We start from the raw sequence: 19,934 nt of genomic DNA on the forward strand, positions 1-19,934 counted from the left end.
CCCAAGTATCTTAGTGGGTTTGGGCTGTTATAACACAGTACCATAGACTGGGTGGCATATAAACAAAAGACATTTATTTCTTGCAGTTCTGGAGGCTGGAAGCCTGCGATCAAGGTGCCATCATGGTTGGATTCTGGTGTGGGCCCTCTCCGGTGCTGCACACTGTCTTTTCACAGTGTGTTCTCACATGACCAAGCGACAGAAAGAGCTCTCTGGGTTTCCTGTAATATAGGTACTAATCCCAGTCATGAGGGCTTTCCCACATGATTTAATTCCCTCTCAAAGTCCCTATCTCCAAATATTACCACATTTGGGGTTAAGATTTTAACATGAATTTGAGGGGCATACAAATTTTCAGTCCAAAAAGTGATCAATAATGCAAGCCACAGCAAAGATAAATGTCATTATCCTTAGATCCTAAATAATGTTTATTTTGGGTCAATTATAGATGGCATGAATTGTGTGAAATTGGATAAATTTTTTTTTTTTTTTTTTTTTGAGACGGAGTCTGGCTCTGTGGCCCAGGCTGGAGTGAGCGGCGCCATCTTGGCTCACTGCAAGCTCCGCCCCCCGGGTTCCCGCCATTCTCCTGCCTCCGCCTCCCGAGTAGCTGGGACCACAGGCGCCGCCACCTCGCCCGGCTAGTTTTTTGTATTTTTGGTAGAGACGGGGTTTCACCGTGTTAGCCAGGATGGTCTCGATCTCCTGACCTGGTGATCCGCCCGCCTCGGCCTCCCAAAGTGCTGGGCACAAAGGCGTGAGCCACCGTGCCCGGCCGAAATTGGGTAACATTTCAAACTCACTTGTCATGGTAGTATTTAATATATTGTTAGCTTGCAGCGGATCAAGTAAACTGAAAATAAATGGAGAATTTGAATAAAATGAAATTACATACTTTCAAGGATCTGTGAAACATCTACAAAGATAGATTATACACTGGAGCACTTTTTAGAACTGAGTTCCATGTGGTGGGCTCTGGAGGGAGGGTAAGAAGTGAGGAGAAAGCGCGGCCAGATAGAGGCGTTTCAACGAGCTCAGCTCTGCTTTTATATGCTTTGGGTAGTTTTAATGTTGGAGTTCTCCGTAAAATCTGTTTTGAGATCATTGAATGGTTTCTACTCCTGCAAGTAAATAGGTTGGTAAATAAGTAAATGGTTTGATTGCCGCTGTGTTGAGCTACAAAGTAAGCCTCCTGACGAACTTCATTTCAATAAAACTAGAAATTAGTGAAAAAATCCTAAGGAAAATATAATACCCACCATACAGTTTTTCACAAATAACAATAGTATTGGCGAGAATAATCAGAGTTACAGTTATAGTCTGTTTTGAAAAGAAATGAAAACTGTATCGAAAGTTACTGGTTACAGTTAGAACAATAATGAGAGGTTCTGCATCTGATCCACAGAACACAGAAAATTATTTGAGTGCCTATTTTCCAAATTCTCGCAATGACTATGTGTAACTAATACGATTCTAGATGCACTGAAGGGGAGTTAATTTATTGCATACAATGGATTCTTAAAACATTAGGGCTTAATTCTCTTAGTGAACCCTGATTGATCAAGGCAGGTGTGCCCTGTTATTAAGATGATAATTTTCAGAGTTGATGAGGTTATGGGTAGTGGAACATCCTCATATCCGGCTGATTGGTGTATTAATGGAAACTACCTATCCAGAAAGTAGTTTGTTAATCTGTATTCAGAACCGTAAGTGTATTAAACCTTATGCCCTGTGCTTTATAATACCACTTTTTATAATTGATAGCAAGAAAAGAGATTTGGACACGTATTTGTGCACAGAGACCTCATAACATTCATTTTTAAGTTTTTATTACAGAAATATTGTGCTCTGTGGAATAATAGAGATAAGGTTCTATATTCTTTTCACCCAGCTTTGAGGCTTATCAGTAGTTAGCTAGTGTTGTTTCATTGGTTCCCTTGCCTCATGTACATTAGTTGTTTTGTTTTTCATAATTTAAACCAAACTGGAGGCAGTGTACAGTTTTGTCATTAATACTTTTTTATGCAATTCTTACTATCAGTAGATGTTTTTGGTAACATAATAACGCTTATCCTTAATAAAATTATCAATACTTTCTTCAGTCTAGAGTCAGATTTGCCTGATATGCTACTATTCATATGCAATTATGTTCATTTATTTCAGTTTATTTATATTTTAAGGGCTTTTCTTTTCTTTTTTAACTTATTACGTTTTCCCATTTTATGAATTATTTACATGGTTTTGTAGTCAAAATATAATGAGTACAATCCTGGAAGACTACTAATCTGTGCGTTTTCTTCTCGTATCAGAGTAATTTCTATTCATTCTTTGCTGTATTTTATGCTTTTGGAAATTTTAAACAAGAGTATCACTCTCTTACATAAGAAGAATCATAGTATAAATACTGTTTATTGATGAAACATTATTAATTTCATTTAAAATGACAAGGAATGATGTATATCCATTTATCATCCCCTTTGTTACATAGAAAGTACCATAATGTAAATACTGTTTTAGAAATAAAGAAACATGCTTTTATTTAAAACCACACTTTTTTGATAATAAAATTCTTTTCTCCCATAATCCCTTAAATAACAATTTAGTAAGTGAAGCTCTAGCTCTTAGTCATATGCTGCATGACCTTTTGGTGAATGAGGGACTGCATATACAAAGGTGGTCCCATGGGATTATAATATTTTGACTGTACCTTTTTAATGTTTAGATACTCAGATATTCACCATTGCGACATAGCTGCTTACAGTATTTGTTACAATAACATGTCATACAGGTTTGTAGTCTAGGAGCAATAAACTATACCATATAGCCTAGGTGTGTAGTAGGCTATGCCATATAGGGTGGCATAAGTGTAATCTACAATGTGTACACCATCATGATGTCACCTAATGACACATTTCTCAGAATGTATCCCCATTGTTAAGTAATGAACAAATGACTGTATTTGATTTATTTTCTAATTTCCAGAAAGCTGGATATTACATGACTGAGCACTGTTTCTTCAAATAATGAGGTATTAGTATTCCATTGGTTCTGAATTTAGTGGCACTCTGATATACTTTAGAGATTGTTCTTGAAAACCACACCTAAGCTAAACTAATATGTGTTAAGAGTAGTTTCCCCAAAGTAATAGTGATAGGGAGGGAAGTGTCTTATCACGGTCCTTCCCAGGGTAGTAGCTGCCAGCAGAAGTTGAAGAAGGATGACTCCTTTGCACCCAGCTGAGAGGAGGAAGAATTATCTGGAGGGGAAGAGAGAAAATCAAACAGCTCAGGGCTATATGGCAGAAAGGACTACTGTCTGTCACCCACCAGACACTGTGTGGTTCCCTGATAATGCTGGGTAAGAACAATGCCATAGGAAATTCCGGCTCTGTACTTTATGACAAGATTTTCCTTGATACAAGCAAAGTCCCCAAACTTCAATCTTGATAAGCCTTTGCATTATAATTTCTTACACATTCTACCTGATACAAAGTAATTAAATGACATCATATGGTGAGGAAGGATGTTTCCTTGCTCCAAAGTGGTGATATTCCAAATATTTAACAACTGTTTTGTCCTGAGGATATCCTTTCAGGTGGGATAGGATTGATATCTGCCATATGGGCTAGTACTGACTTTATATTAGCCTTTGTATATTAGCCTTGCCTGTTGCATTTACCAGGCATCTTACCTCACCGGGTGTGGCAGGGATTGGCCCAAGTGCAAACCAAACTCTTTAGCACATTGGAATCTTCCTGAAAAATGGAAGACCCTACATACTAAGTTGGAACCATTTCAGTCATGTATAAGGAAAATTTATAGTAAACTCAAAAACGCTGCAGAAATGAAGTGGCTAAGTGCTGATGAAGAGTGGTACTCCACTGTGAATCAAAGAGTTTGGGAATATTTGAAGGAAGCTGACATTTGAGAATTTTATGTGAGGATTAGTACATTTGAAAAGGAAAGGTTGTTGGGTATGAGATAAACACAGAGTTTGTGTGCCTGATACAGTGACCTTAGTTAATGTTTGATCACCTTTGCCGAATGTGTTTGCAGTTCATATTAAACTGTGCATCACACTGTTTCTTTTCCATATCTCGATTTAAATTTTGTCAGCTTGTTTTGAGTCTCTGGACAAATAGACTCTTATGCCTCATCACATATGATGAATTTAAGCCTGTTAATAATAAAATACCTATTAAAATGTTTGGTTTAGAAATGTATCAGATTTTCCACCATGGCACATATACCTATGTAACAAACTTGCATGTTTTGCACATGTATCCCAGTACTTAGGTAAAATATAAAAAAAAGAAAGAAAAATACAGAAGGCCAAAAAAAATAATTATTGTAAATTAGCTATATAAGACCTTCTTTAGTAAGAGAGGTTCAAATACTATGTTTGTATGTATTTTTATTTTAAAAGAGTAATTAGTACGTATTAATTGCCAAGTGATTCCTAGAAATATTTTACTTTAATTTATAATTAAAATCTACCTTTATTCCAGACTTAAGACTGCAAATTAAAATACGCTGAACTCCAAGAATGCTACTTAGTCACTATCTCACCAAAAACATTAATATGCCACTCCAAAAGTTTCTATCAAGAGAAACTAGACAGGCATAAGAGCATCAGAATCCTTTCTACATTCTTGGAGTTCCTAAATGCTCCAAGACTGTACAGCTGATCTGTGAACACTGTGGGGGCTAGGCATGCCTACTGCCCACATACTCAAAATCTGAGTACAAATTTTGACTCCCCAAAAACTTAGCTACTCATATCCTGCTGTTGACGAGAAGCCTTACCAATAATTAGCATGTATTTTGTATATTATGTGTATTATATACTGTGTTTTTACAACTAAGTAAGCTAGAGGAAAGAAAATGTTATTAAGAAAAATCATGACAAAATATATTTACTATTCATTAATGAAAGTGGATCATCATAAAGGTCTTTATATTTGTTTACATGTATCTCAATTGTAAATAGCACCTGTATAGTCTTTGTTTGTGTACCTAAGTTTTAATAAATTTTTAACATTTTATCATTAAAACAGAGAACTGTATCAGGTTTTCTGTACTCGATAAGCATCAAATGTTTTAGCAGATGTTGTAATAAAATAATTTATGCATGTAGGAAACATGTTCTTAAAATTTCACCAAAACTGAAAAAATAAGCATACCTTGTTTTGGGGGTACCTAACTTTGAGCCTAGCAATATCTAGGTTATGGTAGATAATGAAGAGTAGACAGGAATATGAGTTAATATTGTTAATGTTTAAAAGGTTTAATATCATCACTTTTCTGTGGGAAAAATAAACCTTTAATTTTTTATTCATTTTGTTATCAGTTGCTTATACTTTTTAACCAAACTGTGTTTTGGTGTGAATATTATAGAAAATATTATCTATAGACACTAATAATAGTATATTCAATAATGGTTTTAATGCATGTTGTCTTTTCATGTTCTGATTGTCATTTCTGTTCCCTCACATTAATACATTTAAATTCCTTGATCTCTGAAATTGCGTCTCTAATCTGATTCTCCCTGGTCACCCTTCCTGGGCTGTATAACCCCAGTCAATCCTAAATCTGAAATCCTATATTTCATGTGATTAACACTTACCTCAAAGGATTACTTATGACATTTTTGATTTCAGAAGTCCCTTGAGCTGTTGATGTATTATATTATTTGATAGCCTTTTAGTTTAACTTCATCTAGAAAATTACTCATAAAAGTGTTAAGTGGATTTAACCAGGGCAATTGTTTCTAAACTGTAGTCCCTAGGCCACTGGCATCAACTTCACTTGTGACCTTTTTAGAAATGCAAATTATTAGGCCTCACCAAAGATCTCTATAAAAGACTCTAGGACTGGGACCCAGCAATCTGTATTTTAACAAATCCATGTGATTCTCATGTGAGCTATAGTTTGAGAACCCACTGACCTAGATAGAGACCGTTCTAGTTCTATGTGTAGTTCTGTGCTTGATAGAGAAGCAAATGATTGCCACACATGAGGAAGTCATGTTTGTTTCTATCCTCAGGTCTGCATAGCAATGCATAAGTCGTGCAGGATTAAATGAAAAATGTTTGAGTGACCTGATTTGTTTTATAAATGTCTTTAGATAGGCTCTGATATGGCTTGGTACTATTTATTATTGTTATTAATATTATTACTTTATTTTCAATTATATTCTGTAGTAGAGTCACATAACTTATTTCTCAAGACATGCATTTCCCTAAAATGTGTCTACCAGCTTATATTATTTTGCCTTCTGTGTTTTCTAAATCAAATTTTACTTAAAATCAATTTTCAGTATTTTTATACCAAAAATTTGAAGTTGAATTTTATGTGTTTATTTTGAACTGTGCTTCCATGATTGGTTCCTGATGTCACACCTGGATACATCTTCATGATAGTTCCTTCTTTCTTAGCTAAGTGTTTAATGTTAAGTTTATAAGCACGGATCCAAATCCAGTGATTTTCCTGATTATTCTGTTTCTGGATATTGAGATATGTGTATTCTGTGGAGTAAAGCTGTTTTTATTGGGTATTTTGAGAAACTCATATTAGGCAGGAACTGGTTTTACCGGAAAAATTCCTTTATGTGATGTAGTATGGTAGAAGTGGATATTTTGGTTGGTGCCCATGTTTTTAATGGAAAGAAGAAACACTAATAAAGGAATGAGAGAGGAAAATTTAGGGCTTTGCAATGACTAGAGAAAGAGTCAAGGAGATGGAAAATCTGATGGTGGGGTAGCTGAAGAGAGATTTCTTTGGAGAGAAAAATGAGTAATGGAAAAATCTTAAGTAATTTCATATGTATATGCTTGCAAACCTTCTTCTTTCTCTCCCATACGAAATCTTTAGAATGCTCTACATAGCTTATGATGGCTAATGTACTGGATTTTTTTGGGTGGGGGTAAATATGTGAAGATGTTCTCAGTCTTGCTTTAAAGATTTGTGTTTGGCAGAAAAGAGTACCTGCAGTGAAAGCCAACACCAGAGTTCCCATGAGGAGAAGGGCATTACTAAAATGGAACTCTTGAGGATGCAAAGAAAACATGTTTTTCACAGTGTATAATTACAAATAATCAGCATATGCTTTTGGAGATTTTATATCATTACACAATTATAAAAGAAAAATATGACATAGTAAAAGAATTTTTTTTTTTACCAAATATTAATACTTTGCTTATTTAAATAGTCTTAAAATAATAGTTGATATCAAGCTAAAGAATTAGTTCATCAATTTTCGAAAACTGATATTGGAAGCCATTTTCACAGTGGGGAAACAGCTCTTACAAATAAATCTGCATATCTAAATTTCACCTATCGTTGAATTTTCACTTTCAAAATATCCGAATCTTTTAATAAATTTTTAGTGGATATACCATTGTACTTCTCATTTACATTGGTCTATTATAGCCCAATTTAACCTTTTCTTTATGAGATATGACTAATTTGGAATGCTAAATTTGGTTTGGCATTGAACAAGGCCTGCATTAAGCATGCAATACATATTTAATGAATGAATGAATGAACTAATGAACTGTACCCTGTATTTTCAGATCTACCTAACCGGGAAAAGATCTGCTGTTTGTCTTAAGTTATTAGCTAAAAAGAAATGCAGTAATCATATAGTGTTCTATTACCTAGATTTTTATATTGCAAACGTTTATTTTTTTTTCTCTAATTATGGACTAAACTCTTTGTTTTGGTAATGGAATGTCACAGCGTATTTAGGTGCGATGTATTTGAGGTTTTTAGGTGAAGAGAAGTATAACAGCACCAAACTTGTAGAGCTGCCCTTGAAGACAAACTGCTGTTAGACATTTTCAGACTGTCTTCATGATGGAGAATCTGTTTAGAAGAACCTTTATTTAAATCTTATTTCTTACTCCTGTTTTACCCCCCGATGTTCAGACTGGCTGAGAGAGAAGAGTGAAAATGTTGGTGTGTAATGGAAGAAAACATGGCATAAGATGAGTTTCCTGATTATTCCTTTACTATGTCCTTAGTTGAGAATGTAATGTCTTAGCAACACAGTATATGCCATGAGGCTCCTTGATTTTTTTAATGCCATGAAATATTTTAGGCACAAACAAATAGCAAATTATGTAATAAACATCTATGTGTATACAACTCACTTTAACAAAAATATTGCAGATGTTATTGAAGCTTCTTGTGTTCCCTTTCTTCTACCCACAGGGAATCACTATAGAATTTGGTATTTCATATTCCTATTTCTGATTTAATATTTTTACTACATACATATGTATCAGTAAGTTACATATAATGTTTTGATAGTTCTTGATCTTGATATAAATGCTATTCTTCTGTACCCTTTTAAAATTAACTTTTGTATGTGGGATATTGGTATATGTTGGTACTCTAATCCATTCATTTTATACCATTGTATAGCATCCAGTTGTTTAATGATGTTGCAAAGTTTTACCCATATTGTGGCTCCACAAATTTTGATAGCCTCCAGTGTTTTGGCTATGACAAAGGATTCTTCAGTGAATAATTTTGAATGCCTTCTTGTGCATATTTACAAGAATTCCTCTAAGCTGTTTCCTAGGAACAGAATTGTTGGGTTATGGGGTTAAGATGTCTTCAACTCAGCATCACATGTGATGTCAAGTTATTTTTACCAATGATACTACCTTCAGCAGCAATGTTTTATATGGTTGCTGACTAGATGATATTTTTAGACTTTTAATTTTTCCAATGCCCTGAGTGCGAAATGGTATCTTATTGTTGTTTTGATTTGTGATTGCTTGATTAAACAGTGAGCTTGAGTATCATTACATATGTTTATTGGCCATTCAAGTGTCCTCTCCTGAATAAATTTTTTGTCAATTTTTCTCTTGGTTTGTTTTCTTTGTCTCATTGACTTACAGTGTTCTTCATGTATTGTGGATGCTGTCTGTCTTTTGGTATATTCATTACAAATGTATTCTCCCCGTTTATAGCTTGTCTTGTCATTCTATTGATTCATCTATTTATGATGATAAGTTTACAGTTTTAATGGTCAGAATTACCAGTCTTAAAGTTTTATAGTTTTAAAAAATATTTCACTTAAAAAACCTTTTATATTCCAATATTGTAAATGCATTTCTCTGTGTTTTCTTCTAAGCATTTTATGGTTCTGCCTATCAGGTATAAATATTAATCTATGTTCAAATGATTTGGGGACATATTAGTTGATGGAGATCTGTTTCATTGTATTTTCATAAGGACAACCAGTTGTTCCAGCACCACTGATTTAATAGTGTGTCCTTTACTCACTGGTTTTTAAAGCCTCCCTTATGATATGTTAATTTCCGTGCGTGTGGGTCTGCTCTTGCTTGTTTTCCTTTCTTCCACATCCTGCATTCCACCTTTTCTTTACTTCCTACGCTTTATATAACCTTCTGCCTTTCTTGCTTAAGGCATTGTTTTAGATTTTATATCAACTCTGTCACACTCTTATGAAATTCACTAAATGTTATATGATTTTAATGGTTTTTCATTGTTTTTCTACCATGACATCTACCTTTCTGTTTGTTCATAATGTGTCTTTTTGTTGATGATGTTTTCTAAAAAAAGGATCCATCATTTTCTTTTGCATTCTGTTTATTGACAGAAGCATTAGAGTTGAAACCACAACTGAAAATGTTATAGTCTTAATTTAATTATAAAATGCAAAAGCACACTTCAAAATGCATATTTTAGAAGTAAATTAAGAATAATCTGCCTTTTCTAAACCACTAGTATTTTGATGAAAACTTTAGAATACAATTTTTTAGACAATTTGATTTTTTGTGCAAGTAAAACGGTATTTTGCTTTCCTTGAAATTCATTAATTGTTAGTCCTATCATGCTGTTGTTAACCGATCTTCTTTATTTTTTTAGATGGTTGGAATCCATTTTCATACCCATATAAAAAACTGGATTATGGAAAATGGGAGCTGTATATCCCACCAAAGCAGAATAAATCTGTACTCGTGCCTCATGGATCCAAATTAAAGGTAGTTTCCTCCCTCCTGTTTTTTCCTGAACTTAGCATGTTCTTTTTATCTTGTTTGCCAAGTTTGATTTAAACTATTAGAATGTGTAACTGATGAAGGATAATTGTGGGAGAAACAGTCTAAATGTACAAATAGAGGAAAATTTAGGAGAAGGTCTTGCTGAGTTGAATTGGGTTAGAGTAGAATTGTTTGGTAAGGAACAAAACTTAGTTGTATTATTATCACAAGTTTAGAAACTTTATATAAAAAATGATATATTAAAAGTGATTTTGAGTAATTGTAAAACTTTAGCTTGGGAAACAGAAAGTTTAATGGAAAAATGAAACCTGTCTTCAAATCAGCCAAAGTAGAGAGGATTTTTATCTGTAAAGAAGTCGGATGAAATTGATGTGGGAAGGGATGCTGTGTTGGACGCTCATGCATTTTGGAGGCTGCTTCTTCTGGTTCTTCCTCTTTCTGGCCTCTGACATGGTGGTGGTGCGGTCTTGTTTATCATATTCTTCTGTGATAATGCCACCTGAATTAGCCCAGGGGTCTCTCTGTTGGAGGCAGGCTGAGTGTTCTCCACACTCCCTCTGCCTTGGTTGACCATGTGGTTTTGCATTCAAGGTCTGCAGAGCAGTTAGAGTTGGCTGCTCTTGTCTCATCAAGGGACGTCTGAGGGATGGGCTCCAAAGTCTGGATTACAGATTTAAGGCATTTGTTTACAAGAGAAGCGATCTAAATCTTTCCACATTTGCTTGATTTTACTCCATGGTCGTATAATTGTATAATATTTCCTTGTCCCTTGTGTCTTTCTTCCTCGGACATTGACCATGATAAATCCTATGATTGAGTTGTTATTTTTATTGGCATTTGTTATTTAACAGTATTAACTCAGAGTTACTTAAATATATTAAATCAAAATGCACAGTATGTTTATTTTGTAAGTTGTTAAAAACATTTTATAAATAATGAAATTATAAGCGTATATAAAATTTAGTAAGATATTGCCACACATAATAAGCAGAGAATAATATTGTTTGGAATAAGAAGACGTTTAACAAGAGATGGCAGTCAAGGTTCTTCTTAATCTATAGTAAAAAAGAGAAAGATACCGATAGTATATGATAAGAGGAATTAAAATTTAATAGAAATAATCCCCTTTCCATGTCAGTGTAAGCTCCATGAGAGCATGGTCTTTGCTGTGTTTTTTTTGTTTGTTTGTTTTCTCCTGTATGCTCTCAATTCTTTGAACAGTGCGTGGCAGAGTAGACACTCAAAAAAAAAAAAAAAATATGTATTGAGTGCTTAAGCCATTTTGAGACCCAGTCTTTGAAGGAGGAAATCAAACAATTTGATTCTTCGATAGTTTGTAAGGGCTAATTTTACAGAAACTGTGGCAAGGCAACTATTATTGTTTTCATTGCTGCTTTAGGTCTTCATGGCTGTTTTATTTTTAACCTTTATTTTAGGTCCGGAACTTTTTTTTAAGAACTGAACTTACTACTTTTTAAAAAGTGTTGCGGAAATTTTTTCTGCCTTTTTCTTTTTTATTTTTTTGAGATAATTAGCAGATTAACTTTACTGAGTTTTTATTTATTATAATCAATTAACTAAAGGCACCAATCTAAATCGCAAACAGCTGCTTGGCACCAGCTGCAGCGGTGAAATCCCTGAACTCCTTGATTCTGTGACACTCAGATGTTCTAGTTGAAGCACAGGAAAGTTTCCAATCATGGTGGAGCTTTGGTTGCAGGCCATCACCTCATAAGGTTGATTTTTAGCTGCCGAGTTCTATTTATTCATATTTTCACTAGTTCAACAAATATGTATTGAGTATCTTCTATGTACCTGTTACTATAATATGCACAGGGAATCAGAATTGTAAACATTACTTCCTGTAAGGAAATAATCTAATAAATTAGTTATTTTTAATGTTTATCTGCTCCAATAAGCCCAAGAGCTCGGACTCTACTGAGAGTCCAGTCAGTAGAAGTGGCTTCCTGTGGAAGTAACTGCCAAGCTCAGGAGCTAGGTCTGTGGAAGAGGCACGATGGGCTGTTTCAAGTTCTTAAATTGGAAAAACAGATTTTCCTCCTTTGGGTGGAGAATCACTATAATAAACATAACTAAATAGACATAAAGCTCCTTTCCCTCTCAAACAGAGTTCTGTATGATTATATTATTAAACACTCATTACCTCATTACTAGACCCAGCATCATCTATTAAGAGATAAGAATAAACAGCTCACTGATTTTCTTGCTTTGCTAACCAAAGTAGGAGGCATGAAAAATACCAACATAAGCAGCTACCACTTATTGAATGTTTCCCATTGATAGCTAACTAATTTACATATATTTTATCATTGACTCATTGCAAGAACTTGATACAGTAAGTACTATTATTACTGGCTCACCCTACGTTTGACTTTGCCTGAACAGTACCAGTGTAAGTATAGCTGTTATCTCAATTATTATAATTTTTGATTGATATAGCTTTATTTTTATTTTTTATTTTTATTTTACTTTAAGTTCTGGGACACATGTGCAGAATGGGCAGGTTTGTTACACAGGTATACATGTGCCGTGGTGGTTTGCTGCACCTATTGACCCGTTCTCTGAGTTCCCTCCCCTCACCCCCACCCCACAACAGGCCTTGGTGTGTGTTGTTCTCCTCCCTGTGTCCATGTGTTCTCATTGTTCAGCTCCCACCTATGAGTGAGAACACGCGGTGTTTGCTTTTCTGTTCCTGTGTTAGTTTGCTGAAAATGATGGTTTCCAACTTCATCTATGTCCCTGCAAAAGATATGATCTCATTTCTTTTTATGGCTGCATAGTATTCCATGGTGTATATGTACCACATTTTCTTTATCCAGTCTATCATTGATGGGCATTAGGGTTGGTGCCATATCTTTGCTATTGTAAACAGTGCTGCAGTAAACATATGTGGGCATGTGTCTTTATAGTAGAATAATTTCCCTGATGAATATCAATGTGAAATTCTTCAATAAAATACGGGCAAACCAAATCTGGCAGCACATCAAAAAAGCTTATCTATCATAGTCAAGTTAGCTTCATCCCTGGGTTGCAAGGCTGGGTCAACATATGCAAATCAATTAATATAATCCATCATGCAAACAACCAAAGACAAAAACCACATGATGATCTCAGTACATGCAGAAAAGACTTTGATAAAATTCAACATCCCTTCATGTTAAAAACTCCCAATAAAATAGGCATTGATAAAACATACCTAAAATAATAAGAGCGATTTATGACAAACCCACAACCAATATCGTATTGAGTGGGCAAAAGCTGGAAGCATTCCCTTTGAAAACTGATACAAGACACGTATTCCCTGTCTTACCACTCCTGTTCAACATAGCATATAACTTCTGGCCAGGGCAGTCAGACAAGAGACAGAAATAAAGGGTATTCAAAAAGGAGGAGAGGAAGTCAAATTGTCCCTGTTTGCAGACGACATGATTCTATATTTACAAAACCCCATCGTCTCAGCCCCAAAACAACTTTAGCTGATAAGCAACTTCAGTAGAGTCTCAGGATACAAAATCAATGTGCGAAAATCACAAGCATTCCTTTACACCAACAATGGACAAGCAGAGAGCTGAATCATGAATGAACTCCCATTCACAATTGCTACAAAGAGAATAAAATACCTAGAAATACAGCTAACGGGAGGCGAAGGACCTCTTCAACGAGAGCAACAGACCACTGCTCAAGGAAAGAAAATTTTAATCATCATTGTAAGAAATGGGTAGCATTCTTTCTCTAGTTCAGAATAATACTAAATTTTAATTTTCAAATAACAATCAGGAGGTACAAATTTTAGTAACTGACATCTGTCATCTCTAAACCTATTTCTCAAAATCTAAATAGCATAAGTCTTTTTGGTCTTTTGTCATTTTTTTTTTTTTTTTTTTGAGACAGAGTCTCCCTCTGTCGCCCAGGCTGGAGTGCAGTGGCCGGATCTCAGCTCACTGCAAGCGCCGCGTCCCGGGTTCCCGCCATTCTCCTGCCTCAGCCTCCCGAGTAGCTGGGACCACATGAGCCGCCACCACGCCCGGCTAATATTTTTGTATTTTTAGTAGAGACGGGGTTTCACCCTATTAGCCAGGATGGTCTCGATCTCCTGACCTCGTGATCTGCCCGCCTTGGCCTCCCAAAGTGCTGGGATTACAGGCATGAGCCACCGCGCCCGGCCTTTTGTCACATTTATATTCTACTATTGAGCTCTCTGTAAAGGAGCTGGAACAGCTTTCATTTTATTATTGTAGATCATGATATTTTTCATGGATTTAACTGTGCTTTTTAGGCAATTAAAATCATAAGGCTAAAATAAACACATAATTTAGAGTTTTTCCTTAAAATTATTTTCTTGATAAGTTGTGTATTTGAATAGATCATTTATGTATCAAATTGATATGTTTGTGGCAGTGGAGTTATATCTCCCTCTTTTGGAAAGCCAAGGAATGGCATTTTGATTGAGTTTAAATTGTTCTTTTCATATTTTCAGTTTACATAATTTCCTGAACGTACAGATTAAAAAATAATCTTTTTCTCTGGAATAGATTTTCCTTGGAAATTTTTTACATTAATAAAAAGTTAAACTTTCATATATATATGCACATGTATATTTCTTTAGATGTGTAGAAAACGATAGGACTTTTGACATGTGTTTCAACCCAGGAAAACTTTTTATTTTGATATTTGAAATGCCTTTATTTTTACTTGAAGAGAGTCAGTTTTACTTTTTCTGTAATTATGCAACGTGATTCATAATGTCTGTTTGAAAAATAGGACCTAATTAAAAAAAAAAAAGGAAAGAAAAGTAGCCCTTCTTATAATCATTAATGGCCTGGCCCTCTAGGCTAGCATCCACTCTTGATAGATTTTATGGGTATTCTTCGTAATCTGTTTTTAGGCATTTATAAACTGTCCTTGCCCTTGTCCTCTGCCTCCCTGTATTTATATACTTTTTATTATCATAAAAATGTGATTTATACTGTGCCTATTAGTCTTCAGTTTGCTGCACCCCCCCAATATATCATGAAAATCTCAAAAGGTACATTATTATGTGAGTTACTTGGGTCAAGTCTATACACGTTATTAATAGAGTGATGTCTACAAGGTATAAATTAATATTTATTCTGGCTAAGCATTCTACTTTGATATGAATGACTATTATAAAAAGAAATAAATTTATTAATATACTTATTCTAGATCACTCAAGTCTATTTCTTATAAAACTAACATAATTTTATAACAATTGTATGCTTTCTTGAGGTATTAAAATCAGGGCTCCACCTTCATTACCACTGCTTAGAAGAACAAAATGTTTGTTTTCTACGCTCCCTGCTTCCTGCATTTGAGCCACAGAAGTGCTCTGAATTTACCCTGTAAATTGTTCAACAATGTTGAGTATTTTGCTGGATATAGTTTTTGTTTTTATTGTGTACTCCTTTGTAACTTTGCCTACAGATTATAAAGGAGAAGTGCTTCAGATTTAAAATTTAAAAATTAACCATTGGCATATCCCAAGAAGACCACTTACATGTAATGTGGGAAGAAAATGTTTACAAGAGCCAACAGTAGGTTATTTTACTTTAACAAGTCTCATGTCTAACATCAATCTAGTAATTTTCATTTGTTTAATTTTCATAAATTACTTAAAGAACTCATTTAATCAGCATTTGTAAGAGGTTAAAAACACTACCTCAACCTACAGAAATTAAATGGATGTGTAGTATAATAATATATGTGAATATATACATGTGTATATATAAATATGTGTTACTATTATGAAACACTGTTGCAAACTTCCTTTGAATTAAAAAATTCTCTCAGAATAGGCATTATTTCATATACAAATTAGAATGTAATGAAATAATATAAGTTGAAGAATATATGGTTTTTGTTTGTTGTCTTTGTAAATAACAATAATGTTGACATTTGCATATTTATATTAAACAGGGTTTACTCTATCATTATGCTAAATATAGTTAGTTTGTGATTGCCAATTAATTCTATGTCGTTGACTTAAGAAGTCACATTTACAGTCATGTTGAGAGGTTAGAAGTGATAATAATAATGAAATAATAATCTGTAATGTTTTGCACTGGTAATTACAGTGGCTGATTTTTGCAAATATCTGTTCATGTGAATAGAACTAGAAGCAATCTCATGAACACATTGTTCTCAGCTGAGCAGGAGCTCTTTCCACTTGATCCTGAGACATGAACTCATTTTAAAATTAATAATGAGTTATTACATAAAAATAATTTTAACATCTGAAGAAATTTTGTTGGTTTTCTTTTTCTTTTCAAAATAGGCATTTTAGGCCCAGATGCTCTCAGGTTTGGACATACCTGTACTATTTGTCTTTGTAGTGCTGGCAGTTTTTGTTTTTGTTTTTTTTTTTTTTTTTTGACACATTCAAGTTTTCTGCTTTTGCCATTTAATTTTCCAGGCTCTGCCATTTCCTTACCATTCTTTATGGCTTCAGTCCAGGTTCTGCCTTCAGCTTTTGCTCATGTGAACCTTATTCCACTTCTTTTCTAACACTTACTTTGATTCCAAAGTTTCTGATATTCCAGATGTGTTGTGTTCTTCTGAAATGATGTCCTAAGTTAAGTCAAATTATGTTCTTATTTTTCATAAAAAGAGTACTGCTTTTGGGAGGCCGAGATGGGCGGATCACGAGGTCAGGAGATCGAGACCATCCTGGCTAACACGGTGAAACCCCGTCTCTACTTAAAAAAATACAAAAAAAAACTAGCCGGGCGAGGTGGCGGGCGTGTGTAGTCCCAGCTACTCGGGAGGCTGAGGCAGGAGAATGGCGTAAACCCGGGAGGCGGAGCTTGCAGTGAGCTGAGATCCGGCCACTGCACTCCACACTCCAGCCCGGGAGACAGAGCGAGACTCCGTCTCAAAAAAAAAAAAAAAAAAAAAAAAGAGTACTGCTTCTCATCTTAGTTGAAATGCAGATCCCCCCTCCTCTTCAACCTCTCTGCCCCGAGTGATCCTAGGTATTGCCAACCTCTGTTTCTTTTTGCATGATAACTGTAATAAACTGTTTATAAAAAAATACATTTTAAAATTTGAATTTTGAAATCAAATGCACAGAGAAAATTTTTTTTTCCATGCACAGCTCCTTTTTATGATTATTTCTCATGAAAAAGCTGATTCCGAATGTGCACATAATTATGTGTGGGAAGGTACAAACAGAAATGATTAGTGTCATGAACTAATTAGCGGTGACATTGAAATGGGAAAGGTTCCCTTGTCCCCCTCACAGGGTGTGCGATGAGGGTGTGGCTCACTCCTTCAGTGCCCCGCTGCTCAAACCTCTATGGGAACTCACAGAGGGGCAGGCTGTGGGGCTCCAACCCCGCGGCAGTGGCTAGGGGTGGATGTTTACAGCTCATGAAGCCCCAGTGGGCGTGTGCTACCATGTGTTTTTAGTTTGCTGTCTATAGGCAGCTTGTGTTAACCAGCTCAGTTAGACCCTCTACCTTGTCACAAGGACAGAGGGTTTTCTGTGTCCTGTGTTCTTGTCTTGGTGTACTGGAAGAATCAGATCACATTTGGACTTGGAGAATGAGTGCAAGGTTTTATGGAGTGGAAGTAGCTCTCCGCTGATGGGGGAGCTAGTACGGAAATGGTTTTCCCCTGGAGTTGGGCCCCTCAGTGGCTCTGGCTGTCCTCAGATTGCCCGGGCCAAACTCCGCCTTGTCCCTCAGTATATGACTTGTGGGCATGCTGGTGTCTGTTAGGGTGCCCTGCAGCTGGCATGCCCCCTCCACGTCCTCCTGGGTTCCACCTGCTTATGCTGATGTGGTCCTCTCGACGTCTGGCCACCTGTGTGTCTGCCCGTTGGGTCCTGGGTTTTTATATGCCCATGATGGTTCGTGGCGGGTCAGGGTGGTATTGGAAAACCTGGAATGGGCTGGAAGGCAGGAGTGCTCATCCTCACCTAGGTCCGTGGGGGTGGAGCCCTAGCCAGGGACCCACCTTTCTCTACCCAGCACTTCCTTTCCCTCGTCTGTATTGTTTAAAGGGACCATACTTTTCCCTTCCTAGCACTCACTTATCAGCTCCATAGTATGGAAATTGCGAAATTAAAAAAAAAAAGTTAATGGGTTAGAACAACAGGGTAAGATCAGAAGCTTGAGTAAATTTACCAGGCTCTTTTCTGATGGCATTCCCAAGTATAGTGGAAACTTTCTCATAAGTAAATGATGTGAGTTTAAGGACAATCATAGGGATGCTCAGGACCACAAATGGATAAATTCTGAGCCAGCATGGAAGCCTTCAGTGATTTAAATGTGATTAACTTAAATTGATAAAGATATTTAAATTTTATTTTTTGAGAATAATAAATTAGTAGAAAGGGCCGGGTGCAGTGGCTCACACGTCTAATCCCAGCACTTTGAGAAGCTGAGGCAGGTGGATCACCTGAGGTGGGGAGTTCGAGATCAGCCTGACAAACATAGAGAAATCCTGTCTCTATAAAAATACAAAAATTAGCCCGGTGTGGTGGGGCATGTCTGTAATCCCAGCTACTCAGGAGGCTGAGGCAGGAGAATCGCGTGAACCCGGGAGGTGGAGGTTGTGGTGAGCTGAGATCCCGCCATTGCACTCCAGCCTGGGCAATAAGTGAAACTTCGTCTAAAAAATAAATAAATAAAAGTAATACAATAAGTAAATTAGTAGGAAGATTAGGCAATGAAGGATTAAATATAATTGTAAATTTTTGTTAAAACATAAGAAATACATTTAAAATGCAAAGCAGAGATTGAGACAAATTTTATTGCAAAATATTTATGATTTGCAAAAGTATTATTACCAGGGTTTTAGGAAATATATTCCCTGTAACCTGATGTTTTCAAACCTCTATGATAATTTATTATTATATTTTTAAATACAGATCTATCATTTTATTACTGGAACACTGGTACTTGTAGCTACTGTCTTTTACCTTCTCAGGTCTAGCTTTTATCTCCTGAAGCCCTAGACTGCAGATCCCAAAATCTGAATCAAGAGCAACTGGTAGGATGGTGGCAGTGGTTAGAAATCAGGCTCAGGCATCTTTCAGGTCTTCCTCAGGAGTTACTACTGCTTTTCAGGTTGAAAACTGCTGTCAAAGATACATGTAAAAGCCTAATACTTTCTTACTGAATTAAGGGGGAAATGTTTGTATTCCAGGCATGTCAGAGTATACAAATCAATCTTAACAAGTGTTTAATGCCACAGGTGGTTATGGGAGACATTTTAGAAAAGTAATTATAAAAAGCATTCGTTTTCTCTATTTTATTTAATGCTTGTACAAATGAATCACGATTATCTAAAAAATTACACTGTCCATAAAGTTCTGTTTCCTGATTGATCCCTTAATGTAAACGTTGATTCCATGGATACTTTAAATGTATTAGCAAACTTATTTTCCTTGTATCTATGTGCTGTGAAATATGTTGTATTTTATCAACTTTTTTTCTTTCTTCCTTCAATGTGTGCATAGTATATTTTAAATATGATTATAAAGTCTGGAAAATTGAGCACTTTCTCACATTTTTCTTTAAGAATACTTTTTTTTTAAAAGTGTTTCATGCTTTTTTCTTCTAAATTATGTAAGCATCCAATTTTTTTTCAAGAGAGCTTTTGTTTAGTATGTGATCTTTTATTGCCGTGCCAGAAAAAGGAAGAAAATTACAGTTTGTGACTGTTTAGTTGGGCATTATTTTTGGTTATATTTAATAAAAGTATTTGCACCTTGGCCAAGTATGCCTTCAAACAATAATGAATAAAGGTATACCTACAGGAAATAACCATTTTCTCCTGACAAAGTGCACACTATACAATCTCATTCATGATTTAAACATTTACATTTAAGCTGGGTTCTTTTATTGAATACCAC

General features: G+C 35.5%; 1 protein-coding gene across 4 annotated transcripts in view; it reads left to right on the forward strand.

The window, feature by feature from the left end:
• The window catches only part of GBE1 (1,4-alpha-glucan branching enzyme 1), a 273,155-nt gene that overhangs the window by 80,305 nt on the left and 172,916 nt on the right, over nucleotides 1-19,934 (forward strand). For all 4 annotated transcript variants that reach the window (XR_004437152.1, XR_004437151.1, XM_033211601.1 and 1 more), the window contains exon 3: nucleotides 9,903-10,018. Coding sequence is in view for 2 of the 4 variants with exons in the window: in XM_033211601.1 (XP_033067492.1) it covers nucleotides 9,903-10,018 (116 nt within the window). In the remaining 2 variants the exon portion in view is untranslated. The remainder of the gene's footprint in view (nucleotides 1-9,902; nucleotides 10,019-19,934) is intronic.

The sequence above is a fragment of the Trachypithecus francoisi genome, unplaced genomic scaffold, assembly GCF_009764315.1.
Source record: "Trachypithecus francoisi isolate TF-2019V2 unplaced genomic scaffold, Tfra_2.0 Lachesis_group0, whole genome shotgun sequence".
Taxonomy (NCBI): domain Eukaryota; kingdom Metazoa; phylum Chordata; class Mammalia; order Primates; family Cercopithecidae; genus Trachypithecus; species Trachypithecus francoisi.